The sequence below is a fragment of the Myxine glutinosa genome, chromosome 12, assembly GCF_964187855.1.
Source record: "Myxine glutinosa chromosome 12, kmMyxGlut1.1, whole genome shotgun sequence".
Taxonomy (NCBI): domain Eukaryota; kingdom Metazoa; phylum Chordata; class Myxini; order Myxiniformes; family Myxinidae; genus Myxine; species Myxine glutinosa.
The window spans coordinates 58,022,839-58,040,669 of NC_136272.1; the positions used below are offsets into that span (position 1 = coordinate 58,022,839).

General features: G+C 47.2%; 1 protein-coding gene and 1 long non-coding RNA gene across 2 annotated transcripts in view; one reads left to right on the forward strand and one right to left on the reverse strand.

Moving 5' to 3' along the window:
• Window positions 1-7,390: 7,390 nt before the first annotated feature.
• The window catches only part of LOC137437427 (uncharacterized), a 50,355-nt gene continuing 39,914 nt past the window's right edge, over window positions 7,391-17,831 (forward strand). The window contains exon 1 of the long non-coding RNA XR_010986530.2: window positions 7,391-7,666. This is a non-coding gene — a long non-coding RNA (uncharacterized LOC137437427). The remainder of the gene's footprint in view (window positions 7,667-17,831) is intronic.
• Window positions 8,657-10,290, reverse strand: LOC137412488 (uncharacterized). The gene is made up of 3 exons (XM_078766377.1): window positions 10,043-10,290; window positions 9,438-9,556; window positions 8,657-9,209 (listed from the first exon to the last, which is right to left on the reverse strand). Exons 1-3 carry the CDS (start codon window positions 10,067-10,069, stop codon window positions 8,657-8,659), a joined length of 699 nt encoding a protein of 232 aa, XP_078622503.1. The 5' UTR covers window positions 10,070-10,290.

A 17,831-nucleotide genomic window follows, 5' to 3' on the forward strand; every position in this document is an offset into this window, starting at 1 on the left:
TGCTCTCTCCTTTTCCTCCCCCCTCCCTCCGCTCTCTCCTTTCACACACCCCGCCCCCACTCCTCCACTCTCGCCTTTAACACACCCCACCCCTACTCCCCCACTCTCGCCTTTCCTGCCCCTCCAATCCCCCACTCTCGCCTTTCCTGCCCCTCCAATCCCCCACTCTCGCCTTTCCCACCCCTCCCCTGCTCTCACCTTTTCTGCTCTCGATTTTACTGCCCCCCTCCCCCGCTCTCTCCTTTTCCTTGCCTCCCTCGTCTGCTCTCTCCTTTTCCTCCCTCCCCCCTCCTCTGGTCTCTCCTTTTCCTCTCCCCTCCTCCGCTCTCTCCTTTTCCTCCCTCCCCCCTCCTCTGCTCTCTCCTTTTCCTCCCTCCCCCCTCCTCCGCTCTCTCCTTTTCCTCCCTCCCCCCCTCCTCTGCTCTCTCCTTTTCCTTCCTCCTCCCCCCTCCTCCGCTCTCTCCTTTCACACACCCTGCCCCCACTCCTCCGCTCTCGCCTTTCCCGCACCTGCCCCTACTCCCCTGCTCTCGCCTTTCCCACCCGCCCCCATTTCCCCGTTCTCGCCTTTCCAGCCCCCCCCCCATCCCTCGCACTCGCCTTTCCAGCCCCTCCCCCATCCCCAGCTCTCGGCTTTCCCACCCCCTCTTTCCCAGCTCTCGTTTTACACACCCCTTACCCCCGCTCGTGCGCCCGCTCTACTATTCCATTTCCCCCATTCCCACTCTCTTTTTCCTGGCATCCACCTTTAACCTACGCTGGTAGACAAAACTCCAACTTAATGTCACTCCAAGAAACCATGCACTTATTGATGGAATGCCTTGTATGCAAAACACCAGGGTGACAGTTTGTAGTTTTTTTGACAAGACAGATACTCTGATCCATCCTACCAGCCATCCCCCATCCCTTTCTCCACCTACCCCTAACGCCCCTCCCCCGATTTTGATTGACCAACCAACTTTCTATACAAAAACGGTCCATAATTTGCACCTTATCTAATTTATTTGCAATTATCAAGCCTGTGAACATTTGGGGCCACCAGTCCCGATGCCTGTTGTTGCTGCTGCTTCTCTATTTCTTCTTTAGGAACTGTGATTGATCGCAATTTTATGATTAAATCAATTTAAATTCAAATCTGCTCTGTGGCTCCGTTGTTTTGAGTGATGAAATTAATAAATATCAAAAAAAATTCTGCACTTCAATTTGTTCTGCTGCTTTCACAAAATTTGTATCAACTTCTTATCACTTTGATTTTGTTCTGTGAAGCGTTTAGAAAAGGTTAATATTAAAATACAGAGGATAGATGGTGATGGTTTGGGGGTAGCTAATTCTTCCAGTGTATGCCACAGCCTGAGGGATGATTGCAGTATCGTCGTCATCATCATGATCTTTATCTTTTTCTTTATTTCTATATATCTTTACTCGTATAAAGCCCGTTAAAAATGACGGGTTGGAACAGTTTATTTGACGGTGCAGGTGCAGCCGCGTGAGCGTGCCAAAGTCTGAAGCCTTATCCGAGTATCAGGTGTGCTTATATCTTTATGTATAGACATCCTACAGACATAAATGAACACTCGGTTTACTCTGCGTGCGCTTTGCACATCATGTGCAGCGAATTTCACCTCCCTGCGCCTTGTATTTATTGTGATAAATAAAAAAAACGCTTCTGTGCACCGACCTTCAGGCTCGATTTGCAAGCCATCGTCTACAATGTAAGAGACACAATTACTCTTCTTTTGGGTCTTTGGACTCCAAAGGGTCTTTTGGGTCTTTTGGGTGCTCAGGGTCTTTTGTCTCGTTTGGGTCTTCTGGTTCCTCAGGGTCTTTTGGGTCATCTAGGTATTTTGGGTCATTTGAGTCTTTTGGTTTCTCTGGATATTTGGGTCTTTTCGGTCCTTTGGGTCTTTGGGGTAGTTAAGGGTCTATGGGATATTTTGGGTCTTTGGGGTCTTCAGCGTTTTAGGTATTCTGGGTCTTTTCCATCCTTTCAGTCACCATGGTCTTTTAGGTCTTCATGGTCTTTTGGATCTAATGGGTATTTTGAGTCTAACGGGTATTTTGGGTCTTCCGGGTATTTTGGGTCTCCAGGGTCTTTTCGGTCTTCTGGGTCTTTTCGATCTTTTGGGGATCTTTAAGGGTCTTTTGGATATTTTGAGTAAATGGGGTCTCCTTACTGGATGGCCGTTGGTTTCCTATGGGAGCTCATCCGCCCTTTGCCAGGTGTTGTTTTTAGTCCTGGCAGGTGTCACAGTCACCCTCCCCACTGGCAAAGCCAGTGAGGTGTGTCGGTTTAGTCGCCGACAACCCGATCATGTGGCAGGTAGCGTTGGGTTACATGTTACCATTGGTAGTCCCAAAAGACTGATCTGACCTAATTGGGTTGTGATTTTGGTGTGAATTTCTACTCACGTGTGGTCATGCAGTGGTTACCTGTTTGCTGGCAATCCTCCGTCTCCGTTTCGTTTTATGAAAGTGGCGAAACGTGAGTGAAGGTGGATGTTCCTTAGAAGCTGGTCGAACATGTCGGCGGGTAAATCCGTCATGAAATGTTGATTTTCAGGAGACGAAAATACAAATGTTTCGGGGTGACCAGAGCGGTGGTTAAAACAAAATAAATATTCCACCGGCAAAAAAAAAACGATCTAAAATGGCGGAAGAAGAAAATAACCCCGGCAAGTATAAAAGTTCATGATCAGGTAGGTTGTCGTGAACAGCGAGCGGGTGATGAAGAAGCATTCTGCTGATAGTCCCAAGAGAAACGAAAGAACAGTGAAGTACAGTATTGTCGTGTGACTACCCTCTGGTGAACACCGCAAGGTGACACAGATGACCAAACGAGCTTAACACTCTGAGGCATTCAATTCAATGGCGGACATTCGTTACACGCGAGGGAAAGGGGGATGACGAACTTACCTGGACGGCTTCCACCCGACTTCTTCGCACCTGGATAAATTCATTCAAACTACACAGAAGTAAAATGTACAACAAAAATACCGGATTTATTAAAGAAAACGCCGGTCACAAAATAATGCACGATAAAACTATATTCCTAATTGGAGCGCTCCCATACAGACCCGAATACAGACAAAGGATAAAATAAATGTGTAGTTTGTGGCACTTAGCTCGAATCGGCTCCCGAATCGCGGCAGGAATCATCAAAACGCCCGCGCATCGTTGGCAGGAAAATGCACTCGTTTGCGTGAACTATGCCTCGCTGCGCGTCTGCTCACTCCTGGCTTCGTCGAGAGCGCAGCGAGCAGGCAGCTCCCATCCACTCGTCGTTCTTGCTTGGGAAACCGCAGTTCTTCCTCCTCACGATCACTATCAAGATGTCGGAACACGACCGTCCGTGATGAATCTTCCTTGCGCAAGAGCAATAGCGACCATTCGCTATGGGATCCAGAATGAGAAGAGAAAAAGTCTGCCATTCCAATTCTTTTGTACTTGAGGCTCTGACGTCATCTCACGACGTCTCCGTGTCTGCTCCTATCGGTGAGTCCCATCTTATCAGTCATTGTGCCAATCAAATCCCAGACCAATCACTGCTCTTTGGGGTGTGGCTCATGGTCCTGATAGTGCCTGTGTGCTCACCAAGTCGGTGTTATCAGCGGTAATGCTTGATACCTGGTTTCCAGTTGGTTTTTAATTAGTGTTGTTAATGGCCGATTTCTTATTAGGTGGGTGTAGTGCGGTGTCATAAGGAACACAGGAAAAGATTACAGAGGCAATTACATACAGGGGTGTGGTAAAACGAAACGAGACGATTCATCAAAAACTCCCAGCCGTGAGCTTTTATTCACTTGAATGCAACTGATCTATAAAAGAGAACACAAAGGCTATTAAGCAAGCATCTCTGAGCACTTTCATTACCATTACGCCATTGCAGAGATATTAGCAAATGTAGACCAGGTCTTGCAACAATCTTACCAACTCTGCAACAATCTTACCAACTCGAAGACACAAGAGAGCGGAATGACCTATCCTTACTCACAGGTGGTATATAAAATCCTCCCCACGCGGTCGGCGTCGGAATAGCATCATAAGTAATGTGAAGGAGACGGAGGGCATTGCTCGGATGGAACCATTAACATCATGACAAGGGGATTAATTTACCCATAATCCCTCACTAATTAACAAACGCCACCCCTCTCATGGGGACGAAGATACAAGCTCTTCCACGACATACGGTCTACACAAATTTCCTACTTATTATATATTGAGGTTTCTTCTTCTTCACGACAGTAGGAGCATACTACCTATTCAATTATACCTGGGTTAAGGTATTTCCTATCTCCCCACAAACGTGACAGTATTTATCCGCTGCACATAATCTCACCTTTAGGTCCAAAACTGTCAATTTCTGTCAATTTCCCGACCCGGATCTCAGTCAACGGAGCATCTTCTCTTCTGGACATGGTTATGACTAAAAAAAACACCTTTAGAGGCCATTTTCCCCCGCAAGCGGGGGTTGGCCTTTTTCGGGGACCGTGGTTGTTGTTGTTTTTTTGGTCCCCTTTTTGAAGCAATGTTGTACGGCCGGATGCCCTTCCTGCCGCCAACCCTTTTTGTCACCTTTTTACGACAAACGGGGAATTACCAGTGAACTGATACTCAATTTGCCGACCTCGGAAGGATGACAGGCTGAGTCAACCCCCCTGGCGTTAATTCAGCGATCGACCGGGATTCGAACCCAGGATCCTAGGATCCTAAGCTGGCACCCTAGCCGCTAGCCCAACACCAGGCTTGGTTATGACTTGGTTATGACTAACTTCCCTGAAAATGTCTGCTGCTCTTCTTCTGCTCCAATCGGCTCATCTGATCATGTGCTTGTTATAGTGGACATCTCTCTGACCATTCTCGGGGAGCCTGCTCAGCGTCGACGAGTCTGGCATTTCACTCAGGCCAACTGGCACGGTCTTCAAGCAGCCATCAATCATCTGGACTGGTCTCCGATCTCAACCACATCTGACATAAACTCATCCTGGGAATTCTTCCAAAGTAAATTGCTCTCTCTCATGCACAGATTTATCCCATCTCGTCTTCAGTTGTCATACCCTTCCTCCCATCCATGGTACACGGAATCTTGTGGTGAGGCTGTTGCCCAGAAACAACTTGCCTTCGTCTCCTGGAAAGCAAATCCAACGGAAGGAAATCTCATTTCCTTTCACAAAGCCCGAAACAAGTGTGTGTCCACCCTCAGGAGAGCCAGGAAACAACATCTCTCCGTTCTTAAGACCGAACTCTCTTGTCTGTCTCCCTCTTCCAAATCCTGGTGGCGTCTGGTCAAATCTGTTTCTGATGTTTTTTCCCCCTCCATCCCCTCCCTTACCTCAAACGGCTACACAGCTGACTCCGCACGTGAAAATGCTGAATGCCTCAACTCTGTGTTTGCCTCCAAATCTTGTGTCCCAAACCCATCCCTCTCTGTACCCACCGTACCCAGTCGTACCCAGCTGCTCCTGGACTCCGTGTCCTTTCCTCCTGACAAGGTGGAAAAGTTTCTGTCAACCCTCGACTCTGATTCTGCAACTGGACCTGACGGCATCAGCCCACGGGTCCTAAAATCCTGTTCTTCCGCTCTTTCACTCCCTCTCTCTGTTCTCTTCACCCTCTCTTTTGCTCAAGGTCAACTGCCATCTGCTTGGAAATCAGCCAACATCACCGCTTTGCACAAAAAAGGTGCAAAAACAGATCCTAGCAACTACAGACCAATCAGCCTTCTCCCAATTATCAGCAAAGTCATGGAATCCATCATTGCTTCGGATATGAAATCTTTCCTCTTCTCCAATGGTTGATCTCTGATCATCAATTTGGTTTCAGACCAGGTCACTCTACTCTGGACATGCTGCTTCTGCTGTCTCAACAATGGATGGAGGTCCACAATGCCAAACAGGAAATTAGAGCTGTCTCCCTCGACATATCACGTGCCTTCGATCCGGTCTGGCACCCCGCTCTGCTCACCAAACTCTCCTCCTTTGGTATCCATGGAAATCTCCACGCATGGCTGGCGGACTTCCTCTCTCGTCGTAGTCAACGTGTGGCCCTGAATGGGTTTCTCTCATCTCCTCTTCCTGTTCAGGCTGGAGTTCCCCAGGGCAGTGTACTGGGCCCTGTGCTTTTTCTGGTCTTCATCAATGATCTCTGACTCTTGAAAATCCTCTCTATCTCTTTGCTGATGACTCCACTCTCTGCTGCTCCATTCCTCATCCCTCAGATCGGCAGTCTGCAGCCTCCTCACTCTCTGCAGACCTGGACAAAATCACAGACTGGACAAACAAGTGGAACATGTCTTTCAATCCTGATAAATCTCACACTCTTACGATGTCTCTCCGAAAAGACCGACTGGACAACCCTCCCATCTACTTTCTGAATAATCCTCTCCAAGAAGTTCTGTCACTCAAGCTTTTGGGTCTCACTATCTGCCATGATCCTTCCTGGGAAAACCACTCTCTTTTTTGAGGTTACTTTTGTCTTCTTTCCTGGAAGTCCTTGGTGTCCTTACGTTTTATACCTATCCTGCCTCCCCCCAGGCCCTCTCCCTCCCACACATCTCCCGATGTCCCTGCTCTCGGGTGTTGTGTTTGTGTGCTTCCTCCCCTTCTCTCCCCATCTTGTCGACCGCTCCCCTTTTTATATACTTTGTTTGTTTGATTTGTTTGTTTGATAAATGTTAGCTCTTTCACGAGCCTCGACTCTGTATACAAAAAAATAAAAATATAACTCCTGGAGAGTCGAAAGTCCGCGTGAAAACCTCTTCTTCTTCAACACGTGCTTCTTCTTCCCGTTCTCAGAGTTGATTGGTTGTTCCTGTTTTTAAACCACGCCCACTAGCCGAATGTTTGCGAGCACCGAGCAGAGCTCACAGCTCAGGCCTCAGTTTGTGAGGAACGAGCTTGCGGAATTCATTCTGCCTGCACCGGCTGTTCGTATACTATAGAATTAGAAGTCACTGCAGATCTTTGGACGGTGACAAAGTTGATCAGGACTTCAGGAGTTAAGATTGACCAGCTTGATGGACACGGCGGACAGACCGGGCATCTTAGCTCTTCCTGTTTCACTCTGTGCGTTCGGTGGGGATGCGGGGATATCTATTTATTATGTACGCATAGTTGACTGTTAAATTGATCTTTTGTGAAAGGTAGACATGCAATAAACCGATACATCCGAGGCGATGGACATCGATGTAGCTGTTGGAGGTGAGATGCTCTAAGAAGCAACGTGGGACATCACTTTGTACACGTCAGACATCAAACGTGGGACATCACTTTGTACACGTCAGGCAGCCCTGACGGTGTAGTTCGCACCACCGACTCGGTAACTAGTTCGTCTGTTACTGTTAGTTATCAAAGCTTATTATTTCGTGTTCTTTTCTAGTTTGGTGCTTGTATACATTTGGGAGATTTTTTTTAAACTTAACGTTGGGTTTGAACGAAGCAGGACGGAATTGAATTTCCGGTGCACTGTATAAACCGATGGCTTAGTGAAGATGTCCTGCTGGTGTTGGTCCATCTTGGGCCTAGGCCTCGGCTCTGTGTGTTGAGCGGGGACCCATGGGTGCCCAGTTGTCCAGTAGTGTTCGCAGTTGGGTGTTCGGGTCTGACCCGGAGAGTGCGGAGCCGACCCGGCCGATCCGGGCTCCGTCACCATTTGTACTTCATCGTCGAGGGTATGACGTCATTTCATCATTCATATTTCATGCAGAATACGTGTGTTGCCCAATGTATACATACGTGGTGTTTACCCTGGCTATAATAATAATAATAACTACGATGGGCCACATTATAACTGGGGCCACTTATGATCGGGATCCAATCTGCGCCGCTGTGATCGAACACGTGATCCGTGACGTCGTCTTTATAAAACTCGATTCACAATTTCATTTTTAATATTTAAAACAAATATGAGGGGCCCTCTGGGTCTCGAGTCCTCCACGTCTTTGGGGTCTTAAGGTAGGCACTACCACTAAAATTTCAAAGTTGTGGAAATGCTTGCTTTAAGTTATTATTTATGTCTATGGGAGCTTATGAACTCATAACTTTTGAAATTTTTTTAAAATCTCAATTAGTCTCCGAGATATTCAACTTTTAAGACTCGAATATAGCTCGTTAAGTGTACCTATTGTCTAATACATTAGTGATGTAATTGATTGTGTCCAAATTCAAGGATGATTACATAATAAATTAAAAAAATAGACATAGAGTTCAATCTGCTGCATTTATTAATGAAGACAACCATGTAAAACCATATATCAGCATTTTCGAAAATTTGTAAGGAGCATTTTGGTAATAAAATCATTGACCTTGTGTACGACCTTGACCTGGATTTCTCAAGGTCAAACCCGAGTTACGCAATAGCGATATTGCCGAAATATTGGAAACTATACATCTTTGTTCATAATATTCACAGCTACATGTACCTTATGAAGTATTTAGCATGTTTAGGTTATTAAAGTCTAATGTACAATGTTTTTAGTTGCCAAGGTTTAATTATCAGTGACCTTGACCTATATTTTTCAAGGTCAAGCATGCAAAAATGCCACTATTTTGCTCCAAACGGCACAATTTCAGAACTACACAGTATAACAGGTATAATACAGGATTGTACAGTCTATTGCTATGTCCATATACTGTCAATAATCAACAGATCAAAGATTATGTTAATATGACCTTGACCTGGTTTTGTCAAGGTCATAGGCAAACCTGAAGCTACACCTGAAATTCATGTTTCCAAAGTCAAACTGATGGTTGGTCCGTAACCCCACACACACTGCTGTAGCAATCTCACACAAACTCCAGCTCCTTGAACAAGATGTCTGTGACAAATTGTTTGAACTGAACATCAAAGTCTGATTCTTTTTTGACAGATCCACCACCTCCCTTTCCTTTTGATCCAGCCTAGATCTGACAATGTTGAAGTCTGACAGTAGACCCTGGTAGTTGAGGTGTTCAACAGTTTCTTCAAATTTTGCACACTTGGAAGCAGGAGGCCGAACAGACGATGCTGTGTTGGAGACTTTGCGCTTGACAGTGAGACGCTGTGGAAGCACAAACTCTGTTGACATGAACACCTCCAGTTTGTGCTGGCCACCCTTCCTCTTCCGCTGTTTGAAGAGTGTGGAACGCTGTGCCGCCAGCCTGCTGATTGATGCCTGCAGGCTCTCTGGGAGCAGTTCTGACGTGACGAGGTGACGTGACGAGCAAATTCCTTGTCTGAAATTATATTATTAGTCTGAGTAGGGGTTATTCCATACACTTGACATTTTGTATCTGGGAATCAGGGTTAAAATACCATGCAATCTGGTGACAACTGGAACAGCAAAATTGTAGTCACTTATTTTGTTATCAATTGTGATTATTAACCTTCCTAGTTCTTGCCAAAGATGAGTCTTGTGACAACAGACTGAATAGTGTTCAACAATTCATACTCAATGTACAAACCTGAGGTCCTCCCAGAATTGGGTACTAGACTTCCGCTGGTGGATCAGTTGACACATGACACTATTGGTCTGCTGTGCTGGCTGCACTCTGGCTAAAGCCAGACATAACAGGGAAGTGACCTGCTGGTATTAAAGATGACAAAATGAATAAAATGCATGCCATATAGTCTACACTGTAGGTGTGTGTTGAACGGCTATGTAGTAGCACGTGGTCCAAAGCACATGGTCTTGTTTACCAACAAGTGGTCACGTGATCTTTCTTGATATTAATCAAGTTTGAAAATCGGCCAAATAATGGACCCCAAAGTCATCAAAAGTTTCAATAACGAACATATTTTTATGATTAAACAAAGAAAGGGAGCGGATGGCTTGCGCTTGTGCGAGATTTCAATGGATTAGAATGACCACTGTCGGAACACATAAATCAACATGGCACCCACGGCGAGCGAAACCCGATTTTGTACCGCGGGTTTCTCCTGCTGACCATTCCCATCCACCGGCAAAAATTACACTAACAGAACCGGAAATTATTCTAGTTTATGCTGGTATTAATTGTTTTCATGCTACTTTTCAAAATATGACAGTATTTCAACAATTGTCGCCTACCCCAGTTTTCTCCCTCCCGGCAGCCATTTTCAAATCCGGATGTTTGGGGTCGGAGGCTCATGGGAGTTTGGGAGAAAGGTTTTTAAACAGTTGACATTCGATTTATTAGTCATACTCACCGACAATGGTGACGAGCTTCATTTAAAACAAAGTTGCAACCGGCACATGTTAAAAAAAATGGCCGCCATTACCGCCGATGCGAATGCGTGTCACGATCGACTGCAGCGCCCCTGGCGAGCGTGGTAGTGCCTACTTAAGGGTTTTTAAAGGTCCAGGGGCCTCTGCAGTCTAATGTGGCAAAACGTACATTCCAATAGTACGTAATTGATAAACGTACATAAAGATTAGACACGATTCCACCGAGTTGTAACGGTACGTAAATAATAGATATACATGTATAGTCAAACGGCTGGAGAACATGGAGTAGTAAGGTTTCTTCTTCTTCAAATAAATTAACAAAATCCTGACTGCCAAACCATGCGACTGATCACGTTAAAATTTTTAACATGTTCCCCTTAACGCCTTGTTCATAGTTATAAAGATTGACTCCAATCCTTGTGGTGGTTTCAGAGAAACGAGCATTTCATTATTTATTATCCTTTGATCCACCATGGATGGCTGCCATTCCATCTGACCTATGATTTATTCAAAAACACCCTGGTATCCCGAAGGTTTGGGGAACATGTGTGTGATGTTTCCACTCAACCTGTCCAACCATTCCGGAGGAGCTTAATTTTAATGGTTTAGTTTTCGATATTTTTACTGTCAAATTTTGACGTCGTAATGAAGGCACCGATTATGTCATGGTTAACGACATTTATTCCCCTTGCGGAATGCGTTACAATGAGCTACGTTTCAATTTGCCCCATTGAGTGGTTCCGGAGATATAGAGGTCCAAAGTTTTTCCGCTTTTCCAAGATGGTGCCTGGACTACGTGACCTACGATGTCACAATTATCATTAAAATATTCTACTTGAGTAGACGCATACTCCGGTGAAACAGACCCTCAAACCGCTCCCACCTCGGTCGGGGTTTGAACCGCCGACCTCCCAGACTCGGAATGGACCCTCAAACCGCTCCCACCTCGGTCGGGGTTTGAACCGCCGACCTCCCAGACTCAGAATGGACCCCCAAACCACTCCCACCTCGGTCGGGGTTTGAACCACCGACCTCCCAGACTCGGAATGGACCCCCAAACCGCTCCCACCTCGGTTGGGGTTTGAACCACCGACCTCCCAGACTCAGAATGGACCCTCTAACGGTCTAACCGGTCCACACCTCGGCTGAGGTTCGGACAGACGCCATGGTTCGCATTATATAATAGACTAATGGGGCACCCGTGGGTATAGATCTGTATGACATTTGGACATGATGAGTTCGATGCTGCACAAAGTTTTACAAAATGGTTACTACTAATTCATCAGATCCAGAAATTATGTAATCTTCACAATTTATTTACTTTACATGTATGAATACATGTCCATGTACATGGGAAATACAGTTTGTAACATTTAATCACACGTAATGCGAAATGTGTCTTCAATACCTCAAATCTTCCTCCCCGTCCCCTCAACCCCCACATCACACACTGCGCAGGGAAGAGGGAGAGAGGATCGCACACTGGAGATGAGGGAGGGTAGGGGACAGGGGTGGGAGACGGAGCGAGGGGAGAAGGGAGCGAGGATAGCACACTGGAGATGAGGGAGGGTAGGGGATATATGAGGGAGGGTGGGAGACAGGAAGCGAGGGGAGAAGGGAGAGAGGGGATGCAAGAGGGGAGGGGGGGGGGTTGGGGCAGGGGGGGCAAGGGGGAGTGGGGTGCAAGAGTGAGGGGGGGGGGGCGAAGGACACTTCTACCTTGCCGAGAGGGAGAGTGGAGAACCCACCTTGACTGGCTTACAACTTTTTCATTTGTAAACTTGAAAGCATCAAATACACTTTGTTTTACAAATTAAAAATTGATTAAAACCAAACGTTATTATTTAATAAATATTGTATTCCAAAGTTGGTCCACATATACAATTTATTACATACAAAGTTTTTCGAAGTATTTTTTTAAATTACACGAGTACACCCGCTAACTACGGGAGGGGCAGAAAGGGTCATTCCCCTTTGAGGTATATAGATTACAGTCGATCTATGGGTGGGTCTCAAGAACATTGGGTTTGTGTTCATTTACCAAGTTTCTTGTGGCGAGATCGCCAAGTGGTTTCAGCATTTGAGGAAGCACTGCATTCAAAACCATTAAGGAACGGCTGGCTTGGCAAGTGCGAGCTAGCTGCTTGGGAAATAAGCACACCCTGGGCTTCCTCCCTTTCAGTTTGGTATTAAACAGAAGGGGCGAGTTTCAAAGGTTCACTATGAAAAACACCACGTTAGTGCCAGGAAGGGTCATGTTATTAACCCAACACTTATGGGGTATATAGAGTACCATAGATCTTCACTCGGTTCTGTAAGTAAAACTTACCTCACGCATGTCGGGATTCCTCCAAATTTCTTTGTTTAATGTTATACAGAGCATTTCCGACTGTTTAAAAAGCGAATCATACGTGTTTGTGGTTTATAATATTCATTACTGTTCATTAATGTTCATTACTTCTGGTAGAGGCCGTTGGTCTTACGGAAACGCCATGATAAACTATTTAAATACGTTGACTTGCCGAAAAACCCCTTGGGGAGGTTTGATATTATTTGTATTCATATTGTTTTGTAATAACATTGATATTAAATATTATTTTATGCATTTGTTATTAAAATTAAATGTCGGGAATTAAAGGAAGATGGAAGAGATATATGGAAATACTGTTGAATGCAGGGAATGAATGGGATGGCAACATAGAGAGAAACCCAGTTGTTGTTTTTTTTTTTTTTTTTTTTTTTTTTTTTTTTTTGGTTGTTTTTTTTGTATACTGAATCGGGGTTCGTGAAAGAGCTGACAACCGCGAGGGAAAGACAGCACACGGGGACCACGAGGGAAAGACAGCACACGGGGACCGCGAGGGAAAGACAGCACACGGGGACCGCGAGGGAAAGACAGCACACGGGGACCGCGAGGGAAAGACAGCACACGGGGACCGCGAGGGAAAGACAGCACACGGGGACCGCGAGGGAAAGACAGCACACGGGGACCGCGAGGGAAAGACAGCACACGGGGACCGCGAGGGAAAGACAGCACACGGGGACCGCGAGGGAAAGACAGCACACGGGGACCGCGAGGGAAAGACAGCACACGGGGACCGCGAGGGAAAGACAGCACACGGGGACCGCGAGGGAAAGACAGCACACGGGGACCGCGAGGGAAAGACAGCACACGGGGACCGCGAGGGAAAGACAGCACACGGGGACCGCGAGGGAAAGACAGCACACGGGGACCGCGAGGGAAAGACAGCACACGGGGACCGCGAGGGAAAGACAGCACACGGGGACCGCGAGGGAAAGACAGCACACGACCGCGAGGGAAAGACAGCACACGGGGACCGCGAGGGAAAGACAGCACACGGGGACCGCGAGGGAAAGACAGCACACGGGGACCGCGAGGGAAAGACAGCACACGGGGACCGCGAGGGAAAGACAGCACACGGGGACCGCGAGGGAAAGACAGCACACGGGGACCGCGAGGGAAAGACAGCACACGGGGACCGCGAGGGAAAGACAGCACACGGGGACCGCGAGGGAAAGACAGCACACGGGGACCGCGAGGGAAAGACAGCACACGGGGACCGCGAGGGAAAGACAGCACACGGGGACCGCGAGGGAAAGACAGCACACGGAGACCGCGAGGGAAAGACAGCACACGGGGACCGCGAGGGAAAGACATCACACGGGGACCGCGAGGGAAAGACAGCACACGGGGGCACAGCACATTTTGAGCATCTCCCCGACATCGAGTCTGTGGAAGAGGAGCCCATTCATACTGATGAATGTGGGATGGATGAGACTGCCTTTGAGGAGTTGGCTGCTGCGAGACACGCAGAACGGGAAGGTATGGTAGCCCATGTTGCGAGCCTGGCTTTGGGTGATGAGGCAGGAGTAAGCGTCCATTACTATCAAATGGAGCTGAAGGATAATGAGGAGTGACCCTGGGTATTTGAGGAGCCCCCAGCCCAGAGAAGACCTCTTCACAATTTAGACGCTTTCAAGGAGGCTGCCGTATTTGCCCCAGCATACTTGCAGGCTTTGGGCTACAGTGGTGGAATCCCACAGGACGAAGGGCTTTTGCAGTTGGCTCAATTGACACTGCCCATGTTGGAGCTGGACAAAGAGGTTCATGGTCAGACTGACCTTGCTCAAGCAATAGCCCTATCCAAATGTCAACCTCACAACAAACCCGGCCTTGAAGTGCCGTCTGAACCTACTGAGGTATTGCAAGAATCAACACCTAATAGTCCACCTATGGACGGCATGGCCTACGATTCAATGCCCATACCAGACCAGCGGCTTCAAGAGCCACACCTGGATAGTGCATGTTCGGAGGTGGCCGAGGAAGTAGATTTGTATTAAGTTGTGGATGAAAGAAAACTGTTATTTTTCAGGGAATCAAATATGCTTCAATCCAGTGATTCTCAACAAGTGGGCCTGAACCCCTCACCGGGATCTGACGAAGTGGGCCTGAACTAGCCACCGGGATCTGACGAAGTGGGCCTGAACCCGTCATCGGGATCTGACGAAGTGGGCCTGAACCCGTCACCGGGATCTGACGAAGTGGGCCTGAACCCGTCACCAGGATCTGACGAAGTGGGCCTGAACCCGTCACCGGGATCTCACGAAGTGGGTCTGAACCGGTCACCTGTATCTCACGAAGTGGGTCTGAACCCGTCACTGGGATCTCACGAAGTGGGTCTGAACCCATCACCGGGATCTCACGAAGTGGGTCTGAATCCGTCACCGGGATCTCAGGAAGTGGGTCTGAACCCATCACCGGGATCTCACGAAGTGGGTCTGAACCCGTCACCGGGATCTCAGGAAGTGGGTCTGACCGGACCGGCACAGATTACCGGCCGGATTTTAGGACCGGCAGAGAAGATAACCGAGAAGGAAGTTGAGGAAGCGATAAAAGCAATGAAGAGTAGAAAAGCGGGAGGGCCGACGGCAGTTGTGGGAGATATGTTGAAGGCAGCGGGAAATTCGGGTGTGAAGAGAATGACAGAGATCTGTAATCTGGTGGTGAAAGAAGGCCGCATTCCAGTGGATTGGGAACTGAGTACCCTCGCCCCTCTATACAAGGGGAAAGGTGACCCTCTGGACTGTGGCTCGTATCGAGCAATAAAGTTATTGGAGCATGGAATGAAGGTATTGGAAAGGGTGTTGGAGAGGAGGATAAGGAAGAAAGTGAAGATTGACGAAATGCAGTTTGGATTTATGCCAGGAAGAGGAACGACAGACGCGCTTTTTATTGTGAGGCAGTTGCAGGCGAAGTATATAGAGAAGAGGAAGAAGTTGTTTCTTGGGTTTGTTGATCTGGAGAAAGCATTCGATAGGGTTCCACATGAAGTAGTGACATGGGCATTGAGGAAGTTAGGAGTGGAGGAATGGTTGATCAGAGTAGTGATGGCAATGTACAAAAGAGCGTGCACAGCTGTAAGGACGAAGGACGGGAACAGTGGTGAGTTTGAGGTGAAGGTGGGAGTGCATCAGGGTCGGCACTAAGTCCACTACTATTTGTAGCTGTGATGGAGGTGCTGGATCAGAACGTAAAGGAGGGTTTACTGTGGGAGTTGTTGTATGCAGATGATCTGGTGTTGATTGCGAAAAGTATGGATGCACTGAAGGAAAAGATGAACAAGTGGAAGGCATGTATGGAGACAAAAGGTCTGAAGGTGAATATCGGAAAAATGAATGTGATGGCAAGTGGTAAAGCATGTGGTGAGTTGGAAAGAACTGGGAAGTGGCTGTGTGCAGGAAGGGTGTCGGAGTGAATTCGATTCAATGTACAATGTGCGCTGAGTGGGTTCATCAAAAATGTAGTGGTTTGAGAGGGTCATTAACCAGTGTGGCAGCTACATTCAAATGTAAGGTGTGCACAGAGGGAGCTGCAGATGGAGGAAATGTTGAGTTGGATCTTGGAGATGGCGTGAACCGGAAGGTGTGAAAACATTTTGTTACCTAGGAGACATGCTGAATGGAGAAGGTGGATCAGACTCGGCAACGGTTGCTCGAGTGAGATGTGCATGGAAGAAGTTTCGTGAACTGAGTGGCGTGCTGACAAGGAGGGGAGTGTCGTTGAAGCTGAAGGGAAAGGTGTATGCTGCATGTGTGAGAAGTGTTATGATTTATGGGAGTGAGACATGGGTAATGAACGTAGAGCAGCAACGAAGGCTGGAAAGGGTGGAAATGCGAATGGTTCGGTGGATGTGTGGAGTATCGTTGAGAGAGAGGAAGACAAATGATGAATTGCGAAAGATGATGGGAAAAGAGCCTGTGATGGATGCTGTGAAGAGAAACAGGTTGAGATGGTTTGGTCATGTGTTGAGGAAGGATGAAAGTGACTGGCTGAGAAGAGTGATGGAAATGAATGTAGAAGGCAGTAGATGACGGGGAAGACCGGGAAAGACTTGGCTAAAGATGGTCGAAGAAGAAATGCGGGCAAGGGGGTTAACAAGGGGAGATGCAGAAAATAGGGCAAAATGGAGAACATTGTCATGGGGACCGCAAGGCTAACCCCTGCTCTTGCAGGGAAAATGGCCTTAAAATGCCTGTTGTTGTTGTTGTTGTTGTTGTTGTTGTTGTTCGTTTTGTTATTTGAAGCGGCTTTGGAAAAATGCCACGATAAAGCTAACTTAATATGGCTATACACCTCAACACGCAACCCATTGACGGCAATGGCGGGGAAAACCTACTCGGGGGAGAAAACCCCCTTGGGCAGGGGGGCAAATTAATGCGCTACAACCTTCATTATGTAACCCTTGGTCATTCTGTCTAGTTTGGTTGAGATTGGATAAGTAACGACAGAATGTATTGGCGTCAAAAATTCATCAGAAAGACAGTCAGACAGACGGACAGAAAATGGCGTATTTTAATATGATAGTTGGAAAAGAGTAACTTGCTTGAAATGAACTCTCCATATGCACCTTGAATATGAAAAAATATACTTTCACTAGTGTTCCATCCCTAACTTCAGTATTCAGTCGCTTTACTTTTACAAAGTACAAATATTAATAACTAATTCCCTATTGGGAACCTAACCCTCCCTCCTCTGCAACCTCCCACTCCCCCCCCCCCCCCCTCTCTCCTTGCATCCAGCCAGACACATTCAAAATGGCTATTCAAATGCATTTCACTGATCTTTCTGAACTACTGCTGAAACTGGGACTGAAACCATCTTGGTGACGATGACAAATGAAATCAGATGGCGAATTAATGTTGAGATAAAGCTGTGAGGGAGCCTGAATGGACTTTTATATTACAGGCCTTATTTTCATATAAAATGCATTTTGGTCTAAAAACCCAAATTTTCGTCCAAGGGAGCGCAAAACAAAAGGGGGGGGGGGGGGGGGGGGAGAGGGAAGCACAACAACATCAGGAGATCTGTGGAAGGGAGAGGGCTGGGCCGAGGTACATGGGATAAACAAGATGGACACTGCAAGGACTTTCAGGAAATAAAAAGGGAATTTGAAAAAGGTGGATTAACGGGAGTAAAAAAATCAAGGTTTTGGATGGGGGAAGATAAGAGATGGTGGTGAACAGCTGTTTTAAAGACCTGGAGGGAGGAGTGAGATTGAAGGGAGTGGGGGAGTTTGTGCCAGCAGGAGAAAAGAGGAATGAAAGAGTGAAGATGAGCAGAGAGTCTTGC